Source organism: Ixodes scapularis, unplaced genomic scaffold, assembly GCF_016920785.2.
Source record: "Ixodes scapularis isolate PalLabHiFi unplaced genomic scaffold, ASM1692078v2 PGA_scaffold4__175_contigs__length_147842914, whole genome shotgun sequence".
NCBI lineage: Eukaryota > Metazoa > Arthropoda > Arachnida > Ixodida > Ixodidae > Ixodes > Ixodes scapularis.
This window is the reverse complement of record NW_024609879.1, coordinates 98,122,250-98,143,366: the sequence shown is the minus strand read 5'-3', so window position 1 is coordinate 98,143,366 and position 21,117 is coordinate 98,122,250. Positions and strand designations below refer to the sequence as shown.

General features: G+C 45.9%; 1 protein-coding gene across 1 annotated transcript; it reads right to left on the bottom strand.

The window, feature by feature from the left end:
* Positions 1-7,040: 7,040 nt before the first annotated feature.
* On the bottom strand, positions 7,041-20,668 carry LOC120841855. Its single transcript, XM_040212853.1, has 4 exons — positions 20,575-20,668; positions 19,087-19,267; positions 13,674-13,815; positions 7,041-7,130 (listed from the first exon to the last, which is right to left on the bottom strand). The coding sequence occupies exons 1-4, from the start codon at positions 20,666-20,668 to the stop codon at positions 7,041-7,043; spliced, it is 507 nt and encodes a 168-aa protein (XP_040068787.1).
* Between the last annotated feature and the right edge of the window lie 449 nt (positions 20,669-21,117).

Sequence of the window (21,117 nt, the reverse complement as noted above, 5' to 3'; positions counted from 1 at the left end):
TATTGGTGTTTTGTGACCAGTCTTCCAGAAAGTTATAAAGTAATGCTACACCCTGAAGGCAAAAGAAAGTCAAGGCTGTCGAACAGACGCCCATCCCTTGATCATTCGGAAACACAACAGAAAATATGATTAAATGGAAGAGAAAAGGTCTGGACTAACGCACATTTCCAGGCCTTAGTTTCGACCAAGGTATGTGTGCACTAAAATACCTAAGGCCTTCGTATGTCGATGTGTCAACTAGCATTACTAAATGAAAGAAAATGCGAGTCGCGTTAATATTATAGACCTGGATCTAGGACTGGTTTATTATTTACTTTAATTTGCTCGCAGTCAAGTCGAGACACATTATTTGCGGTTAGAGAATGTATACAATGAATTATTTTTTCTTATTTTTTCCAGTAATAGCCGCACTTCTTACGAACAAGGCCTGTGGGTCTGCCTTTCCGCGGAGCACGGGGATTGCGGCTATTACTCGAGCAAATACGATACTGTAAAGGAATCAGTCTTGCTTCGAAAAGGGAATCAAATATATGCAACAGAACAGGGGTAACAGGGTGTCACCAAGACCCAAATATTATTAGGCTGTATTATTTGTTATTATCAAATGGACGGGTGAACTGTTTTGTGTGATAACATGCGCGAGAGATTTGGTACGATCCCTATTATTGTACTAAAGTGGCAGACACTGAAACAATAATGGTATTTAACTCTGCCAGTTTACTATTGGAGTGCCACAGAAAGGAACGGGTTTCCAAAATAGTATTCCATCAATCTGAGGTATCGGGATTCCGAAAAAATCGTCGTACACTAAAAGCCGTAAAAAAAAAAAAAATACGTTCAGTGCGTAGGCGAGCTGGTGGAAATTTACCATGATGATTTTAACCCGAGACTGGGGCAGAAGGAGGAATCGTTTTCGAACGATTCCTTCTTGGGGGACTTGAAAGTGGCCTCACTTAGTTTGTTTTGTGATGTGGGTGAGGGTTGTGCGCGCGACCGTCCACGTCAAAATTTCCAACGAGACGAAATGTCCAACGGGTCGAAATGTCCACTATTGAACATTTCGTCTCGATGGACATTTCGTCTCGTTGGACATTTTGACCTGGTTGGATATTTTGTCTCGTTGGACATTTTGACTCGTGGGACAGTGTGACCCGACTCGAAATTTCGACTGGGTGGACGTTTTGACCCGATGGACATTTTGACCCGTTGAAAATCTTGAATTGTTGGCCCAGATTCTGACGCTGCAAGGTGCTAGGGGATGTCTTTAGATATTCCGAATACTTACACGCGCCCCGGGTTTTCGTTAAAACGGTAGTAATGTGACCACTTGAGGAAATCTGACTAACTTTTGTTTTGGAGAGAACAGGATATTTTATATTCACACCAAACAATCTAATATACGTTGCGGACGTTGAAAGTGTGCTAATATTTAACCGTAGTGGTTGAAAGAAAATGCCAAATTCCAGATTAGGACTCTATTTAAAAGGTTGTGGGTGAATTTTTAAAAATTTCAATAAACAAATGGGGCGCGTTCCCGGTAACGGACGCTATTCATCTTCATGTATTCGCGGGCACAGCTAGTTGGCGACCATTTCAGCACTGAAAATTTCAGAGCATTGCCTAAAATGAATCAAACTACGCTATGTTCTGAAAACTTCGGTTACTTGCTCCAGCTGCTGGAGTTTTATTCTGGCGGAGTTGGGGCTCACCACGATATGAAGCTTATTTTTACGATGCCTAAAACAGGGTTTCCTTCTTTAAGTCCTTGCAAATTAGGTGACACCCAAGGCAACATAATTAAAAGTTACGAATAGCGTCAGTAAACGCGATAATACATTTTGTAATTAGAATGAAGATTAGGACGATGATGGAAACAAACATAAAATAGCGCTAATTAAAAATTTGGATGCGCTAGTGGGTTCATAACCTAAACTAAGAAATGAAAAGCGCAAAAAGACACGAACGAAAAACGACAACAACAGCAAAAAACGGCCGTGTTCTACTCATTGCACGTGCATTCGTCATCACCTTGCTTTAGTCGTCCACCCGAATCTTTTTCCCGAACAGGGCAAGTACATGCAGTGTGTACGAAGAAACCCATCATGCTTCAGATTCGGCATCGCCTACTTTGTTCGCTTTCATCCTAGCTTCCCTCCTTCAATAAAGGGGACAGATGACATTGCCCTTGTCAGAGTTAAAGTCACTGCTAGCCTAGGCCTGGGTCAAAGGTCGGTGAATTCCGTGCCTCTATACTTCGTTTCAGCTTAGGTCCAAGCGCGGCCGATGTTATGAGCCGAAGGGCCAATCAAACAGCGTAAAAAGCGCAACGTCATGGCGTGCTCTCTACGCTTGATAGGACTAGCCGGCGGAGGAGCACGCACAGAGAGACGGCAAGTACCGGCTGGTCCTATCAACCGCAGAGAGCACGCCATGACGTTGCGCTTTTTACGCTGTTTGATTGGCCCTTCGGCTCATAACATCGGCCGCGCTCGGACCTAAGCTGAAACGAAGTATAGCAGTTTTTCGCGGGTTGCCATTCATATCCGACTCGATCATACTTGATATAAGCAACATTAGACAGGGTTGCAAGAACTTTCATAGTAAGTATTCTTAACGTAAGCATCACACCATACTGCATGTATAAACCATGGACCGGATTAAAAATGACTCGTGGTTCCATACAAGTATGTTTATTCCACGCATGCAAAAATAGTGTCGCCTTTTCAAACGCCGTTAGTCAGCTCAATGTGAGAGTGAGAGCGCACCATTGCTGGCACCTTTGTTGATGTAATAACGAACATCAAGAAACGTGGGATGAATGTTGCGAAGGCGTTCATTTCCTGGTGCAGTCTTTGTGCAGCCCTCGACGCTGCACAAAGATACCCCGTTTGTCGAATTGCCCCAGATGTTCTTGAGCAGGTTGTTGCAACATGTCCTGATACCTCGTTTGCCGAATTGCCCCAGATGTTCTTGAGCAGGTTGTTGCAACTTGTTCCTTGGGGTAGCGAGAGACTTGTTCTAAGCCGTTTTTATGTAGCAGTTTTGAATAAAGCAGGCCGTGCGCAAACCAGGTTGAATCTTCTGGTACGGAAAAACACCTTTTGTGTTAAAGAGGGTCACCGGCCGATCGGACCCACTGCCCCCAACAGTAGGGCCAAATTCTTGGAGCAAAATGCTGCATCTACTGACCTTGGCCGACGAAAGAGAAAACGAAAGAATTTAGCGCCTTTTGTGTTAAACCGAACCCCGAAGGCACCACAGCCGTGAGTGGGCAGTCATTAAACCAGGATTAATCACCATGAAATGGCCATTTTGACGTGGATGGACATTTCGTCTCTTTGGACATTTTGACCGTACTGGACATTTTGTCTTGATGGACATTTTGACTCGATGGGCATTTTATATCGATGGATGTTTTGACTCGATGGACATCTTGGGTGTAGGAACAAATGGTCTCGAAACTAACGGTCCCACACTAATGGTTCCGGAACAAATGGCCCCCGAAATAATGGTCCCAAGTCCAAGGTAGAAAAAAATGGTCCCGTAAGAAGATTGTTTGGAAACTAAGATCTAACATGTAATATATTTCATCCCTTATGCAGTCAGTGATTTGATGGTGGAATGAAGGATCTCGTCTATATTTTGAGGCCGGTTACTTGGAAGAAAGTGCTCGGGTATTAAATTTAACTTTATTCAAAATCGTCAGAATATTTTTGAAATGAATACTGTCCAACAGTTAATACTGCTAATTTAGTGACCTTATACGATATTATAGCAGTTATTACTATTTTCATAGAAAGGGCTTTAGAATATTTATGATATCTGTAGGCTCTTTTGAAACGAAAAATGAGTACCCCTTGTGGAGGAAGGGACCCTAGACGTGTCCTGTTTGGATGGCCGTTTATGGAACATTAACATTGCGGGTGCCTAAGCCCCGCGTGCTCCCCAATTGTCCGCGCGCTCTTCCTCGTCCTCTATTTTTCAACACCCCTAGTCATACTGTTGAAGTCATGAAACTCGAATTACTTCCATCTCGTCATGACGCATGGTGGTAGCACACATAACGAGCGGAGCTCGATGCCTTCATAGGTACATTAGGATTCCACGCACATTTGGTTTTCCTCCATGTCTCTCTAACCAGATCAGCAACTGCACTACTTAGGTTAAAATATATTTCACGACAAGATGTTTAGAAATTATACGATTTATTGATAAGACATATTGGACGTGCGCTACATCTTACACCTGCTGTTCAAAACCGAACAGTGCGCGACTGACACCTCGAAGGAATTCTTCCATCGTCTTTGCTCCCTACTCGTACTGCATCTGGACCCCCCCCCCCCCCCCCCCCCCAGAGCTGTTCTTGTTCAGAGGTGCTCCGACAGACTCGTGTGCCATTTTTCCGGAAACAGATGAAGCTTCCGCTCGTAGAGCGTCGATCGCCATCCAAACTGTTGGATGGCTATGCCCGACTATGCTGCTGATTATCCGGTTACATGCCTCGCAGTTGTTTCTGATCAGTATTTTTATATACACTCTAAAAAAAGCCCGTGCCTCTACTTTCCCGCACAACACTCGGAGAGCCAATCAGCGCAACCTACGGAGGCAGCTCAGCTAATGACGATGCCGAAACATTTGTTTAGACCAGAAAACGTAGTCTGAGTTGTGACATTAAGCAATGCAAAACGTCACGCTTGCATTGCTTAATGTCACAGCTCAGACTACGTTTTCTGGTCTAAACAAATGTTTCGGCATCGTCATTAGCTGAGCTGCCTCCGTAAGTTGCGCTGATTGGCTCTCCGAGTGTTGTGTGGGAAAGCAGACGCACGGGCTTTTTTTAGAGTGTAACATTTTTTTTTTTTTTTTTGTGAGCACCATATTTATATGAGCGAGCCCCGTTCGATTATTGTCGTAGAGAGGCTACCTAACGTTGTCTTTTATATGGGTTCAAAATATATTATTTTATGACGCTTGCAGCAAAAAAGTTGAAATTAAAAAGAATATCAGGGGAAAACATTTCCGAGCTTTCCAGAAAACTTTAAAAACCGGACGAGTTCCTGCGACCTGCAGTCTCGAAATTCGGAGTTTTTTGTAAAAATTAGAATCCGTAATATTTTTACCGGTGAATGTTATGGATTTTATCGGATTTATCCGTAAAGGCAGAACCTATATTGGCAATATTTATTTGGGAGGATTTTTTTCCCTAGTTTGTACTTGGGACAATTAGTTCTGGGACCATTTGTCCCGGAACCATTTATTCCGGGACCATTTGTTCCGTTACCCGGACATTTTGATTCAACAGGGCAATTCGTCTCGGTGGACGTTTTGACACAGGTGTCACGTGGTCTATTGGACATTTTGATGGACGTTTCGTCTCGTTGGACATGTTGACCGGAAACCGCTTTGGGTGGTTGTAGTTCAGTATATAAGGAGGTTGGTAAAATAAAATTAATAGCTGAGTTAGAGACGCTGTTTGTCCCTGTTATTTCCTCTTGCACTGTAAAACAAATTTGCTCCTTTTGGGCTAGACTCTCGTTGAAATCATATACGATTGACATACATCGAATTGACAGTTTCAGTCATTTTCAATTCAATCGGCTTCAACTGAAGCTCCAAAAATACTGCGCATGCCGAGCCTAAACTAAGGCCGGGGCGATGTTGAGAAGGAGCGTCTTAATCTCGAACCCGTAATTTTTTCAAAGAAGGCTGAAACCGAGCCTCGGCTTTTATTTTTCTCTATTGACGGAAGCTCGATGCCACGGAGGCGTTCAGAAGAAACTTGAAAGAGGCCAACATGACTGCGACTGCTTACGACCAAGTTCTTATGATTTCTCAAGACGAGAGGAGACACTGGCACGCTGGCTCCATCTATGAGGCGACTTTGGAACTGCATTTCACTAGAGCAAAGGTTTGGTGATATTCGCGAGATGAAATGCACGTACTGCCTATACGAAATGGTTGTTCATAAAATTGCGAAAGCTTTTTTTAAAAAAAAGACGCACAAAAAATTATGCGGAAATTCTAAGTGTTCCACGGCTACTCGATAGATGGCGCCAGTGTGCTATCTCGTCGAAAGGGACTTTAAGAGGTTTGAATGGACTCGGATTTAAGGTACACGTCGCATAAGTAAGACTTTGTGTAAGTCTGAATCTGGCGATGAGGCAAGAAGCCAGAGTTTTTAAGCATGAGCTTACGCTGAGGACGTTCGTCGAACCACGCGTCCTATTACAGTCATTCACAGCTTAAAAGAAATGCGTGGCGATTCCCAGTCATCTTTTTATCGTTCCTCAGCCAATAAAATTGCGGCATCAATCGGTCAAAAGGCCAAAGAACAAATCGCAAAGCGTACGAAGCAAATAACCCAACCCCTCGGTTTCCGAAGCAGTCATGTCATTATAGTGATATGACTAAAGGCAGGCCTTCTATAGTCGAAACACTTTTCAGCTCGACGGGGAAAACACGACATTGTCACAAACAAATGAATGCATACGAATTCGTCAACGTTTGTAATAAGGAAACAGGAAACACGTGATAATCTGTGTCCTTTTTAATTTCTGAAGCACGCAGGTTAGCTGCAGGTACCCTAAAACGTAGAGGGCAGGAATTTTTTTAGTACATCTTTAGGAAAGAATAATCGTATGAACGCGAAAGAAAAGACGCATTACTCACTAGCGCGTCCGCTTCTTCTGCAAAAACAAAACAAAAAACAACATTTGGACAAGATGTGTGAGTATCGAATCTACTCATGATCGGTTCTCGTTAGAAAAACGAACTAGAGCCATAGAATGTTTGTCCTCTTTGTTTTGTGCGTTTTAACGCCCCGTGTCATCTCAAGAAGAGTATTGAAGTCGATTCTTAGAAGATATAACAAATCTGACTAATTTGTGAATTTGTTGATTGATCTTTTTTTTTTATTCATGGAGTGAAAAAAGTGCATGAAAGTTCATTTATTTATTTATTTTGTCTCTTATTCGCCAGACGTCGTAGCGAGAACACTTCGACAGATCGGACTGTCGCCGACCAGCAGTCTTAAGTGGCGTTCACACCTCATACACTTTGATGTCAAACTCATTGCACTCTACAGAAATCCCGCCATTGATTATCTCCAGTTTGATGTGGAGAAGGCCATCCTGAAGAAAACAAAAAAAGAACAGTCAGATATAAATTTCACACAAAAGCGTATTTCCATAGAAAACACACAAATGAACAAGAACAAGAAAAATATAAAGAAAAACAAACAAACGAACAAAAACAATTAGGCAAACACTTTCGTGCGTTATTTTCTGATGCCTGCACTCCTCCCGGAACATCTGCTTTATTTCCATATTGCTTTGATGATATAACTTGAATAACCAATCACTTATTCATGAATCTTTAGCCGATTATGTTTTCCGCTATCCTCGCTGGCGGAACAGAGGTAACGCAACAAAATAAAACCCTTTCCCGGTTCAGATGTCATTTTGATAATATCAAAGTAGAAATACCTATTGCAATTACTCGAAACCAAAAATAAATGCCGAGGAATTACTTTTGGTATTTAGGTTATTATTTACAGTTCAATCTTTGTGGTTTCCGACATGACATCGATCAGCGCCGTGAAGCTGTCACGAGTTCTAAAGAAACAGCTTAAAGACCACTGCCAACTAAACTATGAGTCTCAACTACGGGTAAATGAAGACAAAAGGGAGTTTTCGCAGATCGCGTTTCCCCCTCCGCTAAGCTCTCCTCAACGAAGCAGCCGCTACTGCGCCGGCGCGCCGATGGCCTTGACTGTAGAGTTCCGGCTAGCATAGCTGGTTGCGGAAAGCATTGCGGGACAGCGGAAACGATCTACGAAAACTCCCTAAAGATAGAACGAAGGGAGAGAGAGACAAACGAAGAGAAACGAGAAAAAGAGAAAAAAAACTAGACTGTACCTTCTGCGTATATACACTCGTTTCCAAGCACCCGCGCTTCAAAGGCTATTAGGGAGTTTTCGCAGATCGTTTCTTCCGTCCCGCCATGCTCTCCGCAACCCGCTCCGATATCCGGAACTCTGCAGTCAAGGCCAGCGGCGCGCCGGCTCGCCGGCAGCGCTTTCGTTGCGGAGAGCGTAGCGGAGTGGGGAAAACGATCTACGAAAACTCCCTATTCTGGCGAACCCTGAGGAAAAACGTTTTTTTGAGGATGAAGAAGGGGAGACACAAGCCTTGTAACCACAGGTCCGTTCACACACTTGTGTTTGACTACGACCGACTGAGAGAAGACTGGTTTCAAAAGCTTTTTGTGAGTGCTTAGGACCGGCTGCGCTGCTGCAGAGCCGCCCATAAGCCGTCACGAAAGGCTTAAAAACCGGCCTTTAGCCTCTCCGGTCCTAAGAAGTTGGTAAGCGTGTAAACGGACCTTTAACGTTACTAGATCAAAGTCAGCCGACAAGCTTCCTAGAATATCTGGCGCATTTTCGTGTGGCATCCGTTCGGTGGTTTTCCTAACGCTATCAGTGCGCCCGTCCGCCCTATGGACAGAAACGGCGGAACCGGCGGAACGGTAGACGCATATTGTCTGCGGTGAAAAGTGATTTTATTGGGGAGTTTTCGTAGACCGCGTTTCCACCACCGCTCAGCCCTCCGCAACGAAACAGCCGCTACAGCGCCGGCGCGCCGATGGCCTTGACTGTAGAGTTCCGGCTAGCGTAGCTGGTTGCGGAGAGCTTTGCGGAACAACGGAAACGATCTACGAAAACTTTCTATTGTGGTTTTTATACTAATAATAGGGTTTGCGCAAAAGCCTGCGCAATAAGATCGCCATTCGAAAACTCTCTTACTCCGTTGCCGGGGAAGGCGTTGTCGCCAGTGGCGCTAAGAACACTATCCGTCCGCAGAGCCGTATATGTAGAGAGGTTGCCCATTCATTGGGAAGTATAGAAGACAAATGAGGAGGCGCCATTGGCCGAGAGCGGGCTGAGCGTGTTCCAGGGTGTCTCTATAAATTCGAATGTGGCCAACCAGAGGCCAGAAATATTACCCTGGCGGTGGTCGCGAGAAACTGACTAATTAAGTGCGTCGGAGTAACTCTCGGTGAATGAAAAATATGGCGCACGTGATGTTTCAATCACGGTCATCCAAAATCACGGTGGAAGAGTGCGACTAGCGGAACGATCGACATAATCCGTACGCCAGGCGCTGAGGGCCGTTAATCTGTCGCCCGAGCGGTCACAATCTGTCCGAGCAAAACAGAGTTGAGAGCCACATTCGTTTCTTACATCTTTTTGCATGATCATGATCGAAACATCACGTGCACCCTATTTTCAACCATGAAGAGTTACTACATTTAACCGTTACGCGCTTATTAAAACGATTAAAACTGTTTCTTGCTACCACCGCTAGGGGATTGTTTTCGGCTTCTGGTTGACCGAGAGAGCGTGTCAAATCCTCTTTCTGCGTCTGGTGTACGCCCTGGCTCTGACAGCGCCTCCCATTGACCAAACTTTCTGCATATACGGCTCTGTCCGCGCGTAGCGGCTCGCGTGCAGGTAACCAAAAATAATCGTTTTCGAACGCCGCTCTTGTGTGGAGCTTGCCAAAAGATAGTTCTAAGAACGTTGCGAGACTCATAGTCAAGTCTTGAATTGGATTGAATTGTAATCATATCCAAAAGTAGACTGTAAGATCATCTTATATTCAGGTCTTGAATTGGGTTGGAATCCAATACAAGATGTGGCTATGATACCATCTGCCAAAATCTAGAGTAGAAAGAATCCTTAAGATGAAGGAGTCATAGTTTGCTACTCTTAAACATAAGAACCGCAAAGGAGACTTCTCCTTAGAAAAAACGAAAAGAAAAATGAAAGCCGCTTACAAATCCCTGTAACGCCGAATTGGAGCGCAGCTCTTGAGGAGGAGTAGGGAAGGGTACTGAGGGGGGTCACGTCACCTGCGGGTAGTCACGTGACCTCGGGGGGGGGGGGGGGGGGGGGTCACGTGATCTCGGGGGGGGGGGGGGGCACGTGATCTCGGGGGGGTCACGTGACCCCCCCCCCGGTTACGCCGACGCCGCTCAGGCTGGAAACGGGCCCCTAAGAGCTGCGCTCTAAAACGTTTAAAAATCTCTTTAGAACGAAAGAGCGCAGCTCTTGAGAAGGAGGAGGGGAGGGTGCGGAGGGAAGAGTATGTCCTTCCCTCTCCTCCGTACCCTTCCCTCCTCCTCTCCTCCTCCCCTTCTCCTCCTCCTTCCTTCCTCCCCTCCTCTCCTCATCCCCTGCTCCTCTTCGCCTCCTTTCTCTCACCTCCTCTTCCTCCTCCCCTACTCCTCTCCTCTCTTTTTTCTCTCCTCCACCTCATCCTTTTCCGTACCCTACCGTCCTCCTTCTGCATACCCTCCCCTCCTCCTCCTCCTTCATGCTCTCCCCTCCTCTCACAGTTTCCCCGCTAAATTTAACTGAAAAATTGAGGCCATGTGACCTCTACACAAATTCAGTTTCCCCGCTAAATTTAGCGGGGAAATGACGTCACATGACTTCGTATCACGTCACCTACAACCAAATTCAATTTCTGCGCTAGATTTAGCGGAAAAACTGAGGCCACGTGAACTCAACACGTTTCATCTGGTGTTCCTCAAGGGTCCGTACTGGGTCCCCTACTTTTTTTTTTAATATTCATAAATGACCTTCCGGCCACCATTTTATCTAATATTCGCCTGTTTGCAGATGACTGTGTCGTATATAACAAAGTAACAAGTTTGCATGACAACATTCAACTTCAAGATGATTTAGTAAAAATTAATAAATGGTGCGAAGAGTGGCTGATGCCATTAAACAAATCTAAATGTAAACTAATCTGTTTCACTAGAAAAAAAAACTGTTTTGTCCTACCAATATTACTTGGGCTCCGATTTAATTGAGACCGTTCCTTCGTACAAATATCTTGGTGTAAAATTAACATCAGACCTTTCATGGAATAATCACATTGAAGTCATCTCCGCAGACACCTCCAGGACCCTGGGAGTACTCCGACGTAACCTTCGACCTGCTCCACCAACTGTCCGCAAACTGGCCTACGACACACTTATCCGACCTAAATTAGAATATGCTGCCTCCATCTGGAACCCCCATCAAGGCTACCTTATCAATCATCTGGAAGCAATTCAAAACAGGGCTACTCGTTTCATCCTCTCCACGTACGATAACTCCATCAGTGTCTCTTCCCTAAAAAGTCAACTCAACCTTTCTTCTTTGCAGCTTCGTAGGAACATCTCTCAGCTCTGCCTCCTGCACAAAATTTATTATGACTGTCTTGAACTTAAAACAGCATTATTATCACCTCCCGATCGAACATCATCTCGCCTCAACAATGACTGTACCATCAAAAGGATCTCTGGCTCAACAAACGCTTTCAACCGATCTTTTCTCCCACAAGCTATCAAAGACTGGAACAGCCTCCCATCCTCCATCGTCACCATCGTAGAACCAAACGCCTTTAAATCAAGTCTTCAATCGCACTTTTTATGTTGTTAACTGTTTACCAACCTTTTCCTGAATGTATTATTTTTTGTCTGTTTTTCCAATGTATAATATGAATGATCCCCCCCTTATGTAATGCCCTCACGGGCCCTTAAGGTTCAATAAATGAAATGAAATGAAACTCGATTCCCGCCAAATTTATTGTGGAAACCGAATTGCTGTTGAGGTCATGTGACGTCAGTTTTACCGCTAAATTTAGCGTGGAAACTAAATGCGCAGCGCTATATTGTGGGACGTCACAGACCTACACACCAATCCAGTTTCTTCGCTAAATTTAGCGGGGAATTGAGTTGGAACTTGGTGGATAGGTCTGTGACGTCCCATAATGTTCGTATTGTTTGTGTGGCGACGTCATTTTGTCTTTAAGAATTGGGCGAGGAAAAGGGAGGGGGGTGTGAGGGGGAGGGGGTTCACGCACGAACCCGAAGGAAAAATCCATCAATGTAACGCTGTTTGGCAGTCAATGTTTTCTAGTGGACCGCTGACTGTGCCTGACAGTACGTCAAGCATGTCTGATTGGCCAACAAGTTACTCTGACCGACAGTCAAACTCCGGTCAGACCCCGCTTGTCGGCTTTCTGATGGTTTCCTGGTGGCAGTCGGCCGCCGCGAAATGCCATCAGGATGTCCTGGTGGTGATTCTGACTGTACATTGATTGTCTCTGACTGTACGTCAGAAAGCTTTGACGTGCAGACAGACGTACGGTCAAAGGACGTAAAATTCGTTCGGATACCACTATTTCGTCAAATCTATGAATACGAAAAGTAATCTATGCACGAGAAAACGATCTCGGGACGTGAGCCCATAAAACCGCTGACATTAGAGATATGACACGCAACCGACCGACAACCTTGATCAGAAGCCCGCCGAAGCGCCGAACAGGACACTTCGCACTTCGCTTCCCCCATAGAGGCTTCGCCGAGCTTTCATGAACGATCGCTCTCGACTCGTTTTGTTTGCCCGCTTGCTCCAACCTGTCGATCCTGCCCGGGCTCTACAATATCTTATGTTTTAGTAGAATTTCTACTTGACAAGACCCAGCCTGTTGTGAGTTCCGACGATGTAAGGGACTTTAGCGGTGTAGTTGAAGACGACAATGTGTACCAGGTCTACTGGGCCGATGACGCGCGAACAAAAGGATCGTTCTACGACGCGAAAGTACTCTACATGGCAGGTGAGTGGAACTGAAGTACGGCGAGTGATGTACGAGTGCTTTGCATAACATGCTGACGACTTAACTGCATTTGCAGCCGAAGCATCTCGTATAAAACGAATAGTTAAATCGAGTTTTTGTAGCGGTTAAGGTGTCCGATTTGTACGCAAGCGGTCGCGGGTTCGATCCACGGTGGTGCTACATTTTTTTTTTTTTCTCGAACATTTTGTTTTGTCGAGGCATTTGGCGATATTTATGAGTGCGTATAGCTTTACTCTTATATAAATGCTGCCCTTGTTGATGAAATTCCCTTGGCAGTGGCAGTCAGACGTCATCTGATGGACCATCAGGTGACGTCTGATGGTCCATCACGTTCCACCAAGGCTGCTGACTGGCAGTCAGTGTCCCAAATTACGTAGCTTGAGGAAATTTTCAATAGGGAAGTAATCTCGGAGTGGGGATTCCGTGTTTTCTGGGATTATTTACGTCGAATTCGGGGCTTATCTTTTCCTACAAATTTGGTATTTTTGGTGACAATTGTTGGTGTATGGCAAAACAATGAGCTATGTAGATGAAGACAAGATCTTTTTTAAGCTCCAGGGTGCATGCAGGGGACGGGACCATAAGGCAGGATGACCTCGCTGTACACGATAGATTTAGCCGGTGAGTCGTTGCGCTGGCGGCGGACGGACTTGGTGTGAAACGGAGTACAGAAAAATATTTATTTTCAGGAATCTCGGGTCTTTGCTTATTTAACGATGGCTCCAGTTCAGGATTTTCCGGCTTCCCCGAGTTCGATAAAGCCAACTCGAGGGCGAGTTTCCGGGGTTGATCGGAAAGCACAAAAAAAAAACAACACGGAAACCTACTTGTATTGCAACGGGTGAACCTTCAACATTGCGAAGATTTGAGAATTACGAGGCAGTCAAGTGCACTGAACGCAACTTTCGCGTGTTTCGAGCCTCCTTGTGTGCAACCGCGGGATACAAAGTATTTTTCTTTTTCGCACGATTAGGAACTTACCCCTATAATGAGAATAGCCCCGTAAGGTATGTGGATGGAAGCGCTGCTGTCGTAGCTCCCTGCTGGGATTGGACACGTGCCATTCCAGGGTTTGCTTATCTCCTTTTCCACATCAGACGTGCCGCCGCAGAGCTGGTACTCGCTGCATGAAGGCGGCCCAACAAGTTTAGTTGGACGAGCGAGGCAATGGTACAAATACTGGCTGTCTATATAGACCAACAAGCTGTTTACAAACAAGCCGGCATTTGACCACTCATGGTGTGGGCAAATGTTGAACACAACAGAAACCACATTCGAGTGAAGTAAAGCGTCCGCACTGGCTTGACGTTGGAGCCGCGTGTTGGTGTACAGGCGATTCCAACGCTTCTCAACCAGTGGGTAGATCTCAAAGCAAGCTGCCTTGTGGTCTACCTACTCTCCTTCAATCAGAGCCAGTCAGAGCTCGGCGTAGTTCTGACGTCACCACAACCCCTGCAAAAGAAGCAGACGAACTTGCGCTCCGCGTTCCAACGCTTCTCAACCAGGCAGAACAAATGCTGATTCACTGGGTTGCGGACGCATGCGCAGTGTACGCTATTTCGCGGGAAAGAGCTACTGCGCATGCTCAGAAACTGTTCTACAGCCCGGTCAACAAAAGATGGCAGCCTGCAGACGCCGATCACTAAATAGGTTTGCACAGCGCGAAGCAATGGGATCGATAGCTGTTTGAAGGTACCGCACAAATCGGTTCATGAATGTACTGAGCTAAGATTTTGTACAAGGTGGCCGAAGAACGTGCGTTAAGCATGTAAAATTTCAGTACAAGTGAAGAACTTGAAATCCCTACCTACGGTTGTTGCTCATATTGGGGTGAAGAGAAAGGGGGGAGCCAGTAGAGGTAAAACCTAAATACGGCGGCCATTGGCTAACGAAAGGCACCTGATTGGCGCCGCAGCCGACAGATGGCGTCACGTAATCGCAGGCAAAACGCCAAACCAGGGAGTACAAGGAGACATGGGATGGGCGTCATTTGAGAGCAGGGAAGCGGTGAGCAAGATAGAATTTGAGGATAGGTTGAGGCAAATGGATGGGGAGCAATGGGCACGAAAGGTTTTCAGCTATTTATACATGAGGACTGTAGACACAAAGTGGAGACAACGCACTAGGAAATTAAGAGGAAAGTTTTTGGGCTACAGCGAAGATACGGAAGAGCAAGTCTCAGTTAAGAAGAAAGTTAAGGCCACAGAAAGAGATCGGTGGCTAGAGGGAATGCAGACAAAGACGGCTCTGGAAAGCTATAGATTAAACAAAAGAGTTATTGCCAAAGAAAGCACTTATGACAATTCTAGGGGAAGCTCAATGCTGTTTGAGGCGAGGACGGGTGTTCTGCGAACCAGAACATACAGAGTGAAGTACCAGGAAATTGATACAGTGTGCACTGCTTGTGGAGAGGAGGACGAGACGGCTGAGCACTTGATACTCTACTGTAAAGGGCTTCACCCTATGCCTACCGAAGACAACATAGATTTAATAAAGTCATTGGGTTTTAGAGACAGCGAAGGGAGAGTGGATTTCAAGACTGTAGAGATTACCAAGCAAAGATTAAGTGAATGGTGGCAGAAATCGAAAGAAAACTAGGTATTTTCTTATTCACTGATGGCAAGGGGGTTTCATAGCCTCACTTTCTTTGCACTGCGGAGTGAATATAGATTTCACATTTAAATATTCTAAGCCTAAATGGTAAAACAAAATGGCTAGGTGGCGTAAGCTACCGCCCGATCCAAAGGGCTCAGCCGTATTCATCCATCCATCCATCCATCCATCCTAGGGTGCCTACATGTATGTGTGTCTCAAGGTGAAGATGTCATCTGTTGCACCGAGTGGGCCATCGCTTGACGAGGTGGCGAACTCAGTAGCACAGATTTAGCCAATCATTAGCCAATGGCTGGAAACGATCATTTGGCCAGTGACCAGACACTGGCCATTCATCGGCCAATGCTTGGCCGGTGGCTGATGGCCAGCGGCCATTGGCAAATGGCCAGAGGAAGGCTAATAATCAGCCAATGGCTGGCCACTGTCTGGCCACTGGCCAAAGGACCATTTCCACCCATTGGCCAATGAATGGCCAAATCTGTGTTGCTTGGGTAACTTGTGCGGTAAAATGGCGTCTAAGCATTATCCACGGTTACGCGCTCGAGCTGATTCACACCAGATTGCGCGCACTTCAATAGATATCGAAAATACGATTGAGCCGCAAGATGGCTGAGATGTCTCAAGCAAAAGCGCGTGTTTGTACGAAGGCACTTTATCGCAGGCTACCACGACGGACGCTTCCCTCAACGTTTCTGAGCCAGAAGCGATGCGCTTTTACTGCACGAATTGTCACTGCATGGTTTTTATATTCTACCAACAAAACACAAAATGAATTAATATAAAACAAGAACAGCAAAAACAGAGGCTCTGTAATCTACATGGCGGGACGAAGAGACCGGACAGTGCCACCTGCTGAGATGGGTCAGCGCCGTGCCGCTGGACAATAGCATCTAGCGGCGATGGCCAGGTCTCTAGATCTTGCCGCATAGAATAGTGCCCCGAATATGTTGTCTCGTTTTTTTCTTTTCTTCCAGAATTATTTCCGTCAAAATGTCGTCGTCTGCTTTGCTCTCTCTGATTGTTACCGCCTCTCTCTTCTTGTTTGCAACTTTCACCCATGCTGTTTTGGATTGTAGGTCATCCTCATGGTTTGCTTAGCGCCCAACGAGCGAGTGGAGGTTGTCCTCTGGTACAGGAAATGCCAGAGGACCAAAGAGGCCGGGCGGAGTTTCGGCGGCGACCTCCGGGCTTTCCTGCAATTCTACGCTGGGCAAGGCGCGCCTCAACGAGGAGGAAAACCAACAAAACAACCCACCGACAACAGTGCTGTCGTCACCAAAGCCAACGCCTAAAAATGAGGTACTCAATGCCTTTACGCCGACCTCCACCTTTCTACGGAAGCAATGCCGACATTTATCACGGTTCTCTCGTCAATTAGACGCCGTTTGTTAGCACGGCCGCCGTAGGTAGGGTTTTTTAAGTTTTAAAGCGCAGATCTTAGGCGCCAGTTTCCAGCTTCAGCGGCGACGCCGTCGCCGTCGCCATCGGCGTAACCGGGCGTTGCATTATGGGAAGTTCCCATAATGACGTCACACGTGACGTCTCTTGTGACGTCACGAGGGTCACGAGTGACGCCACGATTGATGATGAGAAGGAGAGAGAAGAGTGCGGGAAGGAGGTGATAAGGAGGAGGAAGGGAGGAGGAGGGGAGTAAGAGGAGCGAAGGATGAGGGAGGGATCAGGAGGAGGAGAAGGAAAGATGCCAGCTACCCGTTGTGGAGGCAAGTGCTATCATCATTCATAAATCACAGGGAGGCACGTATGCAAACGTGGTGTACTCATTAGCCAAGTGCCAATCTACATGGGTATACGGGTCTGTGCTGTACCTATCAATCTCTGTGGTAAGTCAGACGAAGTTGGTAAATTGTGTGCCGCCAATGTCGACAACGGCTTGCTCGTGGTAACTCCTTATCTCTCGCCTACAGCACTCACCGAATATTTCGTGCAATACAAAGAAGAACTTTATAGCAGTCCTCTAGAAAACATCCCATTGGCCCCGAGGGACGTGCACTCGCTGTTCTGCTGTGCGATCTCGAGGGAGCACGCTCAAGACAAATGCTGAGGATATCAAAAGCGCCGAGCAGTCTTCGACAGTGCCGAGAGCAAGTAGGATGACATCGAGAGAATCACGGGCTTCGTCAAAGTGTTGACTATGGCGCTGTCTCGTTCTCCCGCCTCGTTCCTGCTGTCCTTCTTCCCCCCATCCCTTCCCCGGAGACTTGGGAAGGTGCGTTGCTCAGCTCACACCAGGACGACCAACGGCGTCTAGTTGAGCGGGCCAAGGCAGCAGAGGCCAGCACTGGAGCCCTGGACAACGGTGCCACTCGGATATTCCGATTTTTGAATAAAAGTTTACATCATCATCATCATCCTGCTGTCCTGTTTCCTTCCACGGGCAGAACTTAGAGTGGAGCTTCCAGATGGAGAACTATATTTCCTTTCTCCGGAAAAGCGGTGAGCGAGAATACCACAATATATATGCTATATATATCTTTCTCAGATTGTTTAGCACGGTATATCGCAAAATCGATATACCTTAAGAGAGGAGGAGGAGGAGGAGGGAAGGAGGAGAGGGTACCAAGGAGGAGGAGGGGCATAACCTTCTCTCCGTACCCTTCCCTCTTGTTCCCCTGCCATTTAGCGATAAATTTTCGGTAAATTTCCCGCTCCCCCCTCAAGAGCTCCACTCTAATTCAGCATTACAGGGAATTGTAAACGCCTTTTATTTCTTTTTCTAATTCTTAATATCTTACGTAGGTAAGTTTGTTCAGTGAAATGTCTATAACCTCGATGCACGTTCATCGGCCCCCTCTGTGCAGAAGTTTGCTTGATACGTTCAGTAACCCATTTACGCGGTCCTTTCAAAGAGCAAAGAGCTGTAGACTATTCCAACACTCACCTTCTAAGCGCTGCCACTGGGCCGTGGAGAGCGTTCTGAGCATGCGCACTAACTATATTTTTGCAAAATATCAGACGTCACGCATGCGCCCACAGTCCAGTGATTCAGCATTTTCTGCCAGAGTGAGAAGCGCTCAAAAATTGTAATAATTTGCTTGTATAAGATTCCGCCTAATATTTATTAGAGCTGTTAAGCGAAAAAAGAAGAAAACCATGGACAACCACCAAAACCGGAACTTTTAATGCCTGCTGGGAAACGGATAAGACATTCCGATCGAAAGCGGCGATCGAAACGTCACTTCCTTCTCTCTCTCTCTCTCTCAGCAGTTTTCGGCGCAGGTTCCGGGGTGGACATATGATTGCGATCGGTTTGTTGTGAGTTTAATTAACTCGAGTTGCATGATATTATTTGCATGATAGCTGTAGTCACCGACAGTTTCAGAAACGCAGAGCTAATTATGTTCACGTTTCTTTAAATCGTTCTTGGGCGTTGTTCTACCCGGACCGTGAACTGTGCCACAGATGTACACCTTGTCCTGATTCTTGCGATTCTACTCATTATAACAGACTGCCTTTTACCATACGTGTTTAATCCTTTCTAACTGGCTTTACAAATCCTATTACCCGTTCGGCTGAGCCTAAACAAGAACAGAGCCCGCTTGGACACAAGCGCAATTCTTAATCTGGAATGTCGGTACCGAAGGACGCTACTGTCTCACACCGACCAAGGCTCGCGCATTTGTAATGTCTGTTGTGCATCATTGCCGAGGCATTAGATCTTCATGAGCAAACACAATAAACAAATGAACGAAGAAATGAATCAATGAATAACTGTTCGGAAGGCAGCAACGATGGATTGCCTAATGTGCTGGATGTATCTCACCATGATCCCAGGTCGTTAATGCAGGGGATTTGGCCACCCCCGTTTATCTCCGTCATGGTCATCTTAAGTGACGGGGAATCGTTGAGGCTTTGCGTTAGTTGACCCTTGTAGCTGAAGGTCATCGTTGTACCGACCTTGGCGTTTGTGATGGTGACGTCATCGATGACCACAACATGTGTAGCTGCAACATAACCAAGTATAAGGCGCTTGGGAATATACAGAAAGAACAAAACACATGAAGGACGAACACAGACGCACACAGTTCTTTCAATGAGCAACGAACATTTATGAAATGCCCATGATACTACGACCATCAAAAAATTGAAAGAAAGAGAGCAAAAATTAAACGTAAATGCTGAAATTTAAAATAATAAAAAATAAAACTAAATTGCTCGAAAATTTTTTTCTTTTTTAAATACCAAATTAAAACGATAGGAAATTAATGGAAATTAACCCCTGAATAAAGGAGAAAAGGAAGAACAAAACGGAAATTGACCCCTGAATGGATGGGGAAAGGAAGAAGAAAAGAAAGGAAATTAGCCCCTGAAAACGAGGAAAGGTAAGAAGAAACGAAAAGAAAGGTTAATAAATGATCAAAACTTGCTTTTCGATAACTCTGGCGCGAGGAACTCCAACTCTTTTGACGATAACACCAGAGAAGGCTCAGAAATATTGTTCGTGGCGTATTTGATCTTAAACGCCTCAATGATTTCTCGCCCACACTTATCTCTGTGTGTTTCAAGCACAGTAGTGCTTTCAAAGTATGGGGTGCATTCGTGACAGGTACGGGCATGCACGACTTTGGGGTGAAATGAGTCCGATGATGCCTCGGTGACTTCTAAATACCATTTAGAAGTCACCAAGGCATCATCGCGCTATGCTTCACATCGAGACCTTGCGCAGCCGACGATGAGGTCGACCGAGCATGCAGCGACAAAAGTGCAATGTCACGGTGATCGCCGTCTTTGAGTGTTTATGATCCCGGTTAAACCAATCACATACACCGAATGCCCCACGATCCTTGCGCCTTATTCTGTATCCGTGATTGGTTCAGCCAACTGAAGTCAGGCCACTGCGGTGGCGCTGCTGTCGGTACTGCGCATGCGCATACGCTTCACCTCACGCGAATCTGGTTTCTGCGCACGCGCACAAAGTGGGCTATTGTCTGGAAACACTACGTCGGTGTATAGTATCGCGCAAAAATCTTTGGGCTCTACACGCTTCTATGCGGAGAGCAAGTCGTCTGCTTATCGCGCAGGAGTTGCCGTGACGTCAGAAGGACGCCGAGCTCTGATTCACTTTAAGTGGAAGGATAGTGAGTAGGCCTCAATGCTAGATGCCTTGAAGTCTAGCCACTATATTTTCAAACGGCCATTAAGAGCTCGGCGTTCTAACATCATTACAACCCCTGTGGAAGAAGCAGACGAACTTGTGTTCCGCATACAGTGACGAAAAGGAGGAAAGGGGATTGTTCGGCTCAATACTTGCATGAACAAGAGGTAATATTTGGCGTCTCCGTCAAGGCGCTGCCCGTGCCCGTTGTGGCGATGCTGAACAGTATGGCGGCAATGAAAGAGAACATTTCGATTTGACTGGCTCTGACTTTATCTCGAACTACCTTCCTGGTGGCCTGACGTCGCCCGACCGTTTATATTCAATCCAGGATTTTCTAAATAATACGGGGTTTATATGAGATCGAGGCGCGTGCTTTATATTCACTTCATGAAAGTCGATGCCCCCCAAAAATGCCTCATCCGCTTCTAGGAAGTAGAATTTCCGTCAGTGCACTTTTCCATGTCGCTCAAATGCGTAGGTTAAAATTTAACGATTTCACCGAAGGACGGTTTCCAGACGAAACCGGAAAAAAACGACAAAAAAACTTCCTTTCAATTAAATACGGGATGTTTTCGTATCTTCGATTTTATAACATCCTGTCTTTTTTTGCGAGGAGTCGACCTTTTTGCCGGCTATGGCTCAACATCGTTCGTGGGTTCCACCTACGTTAATCTAGCTGTTGTTAGTACGGTTGAA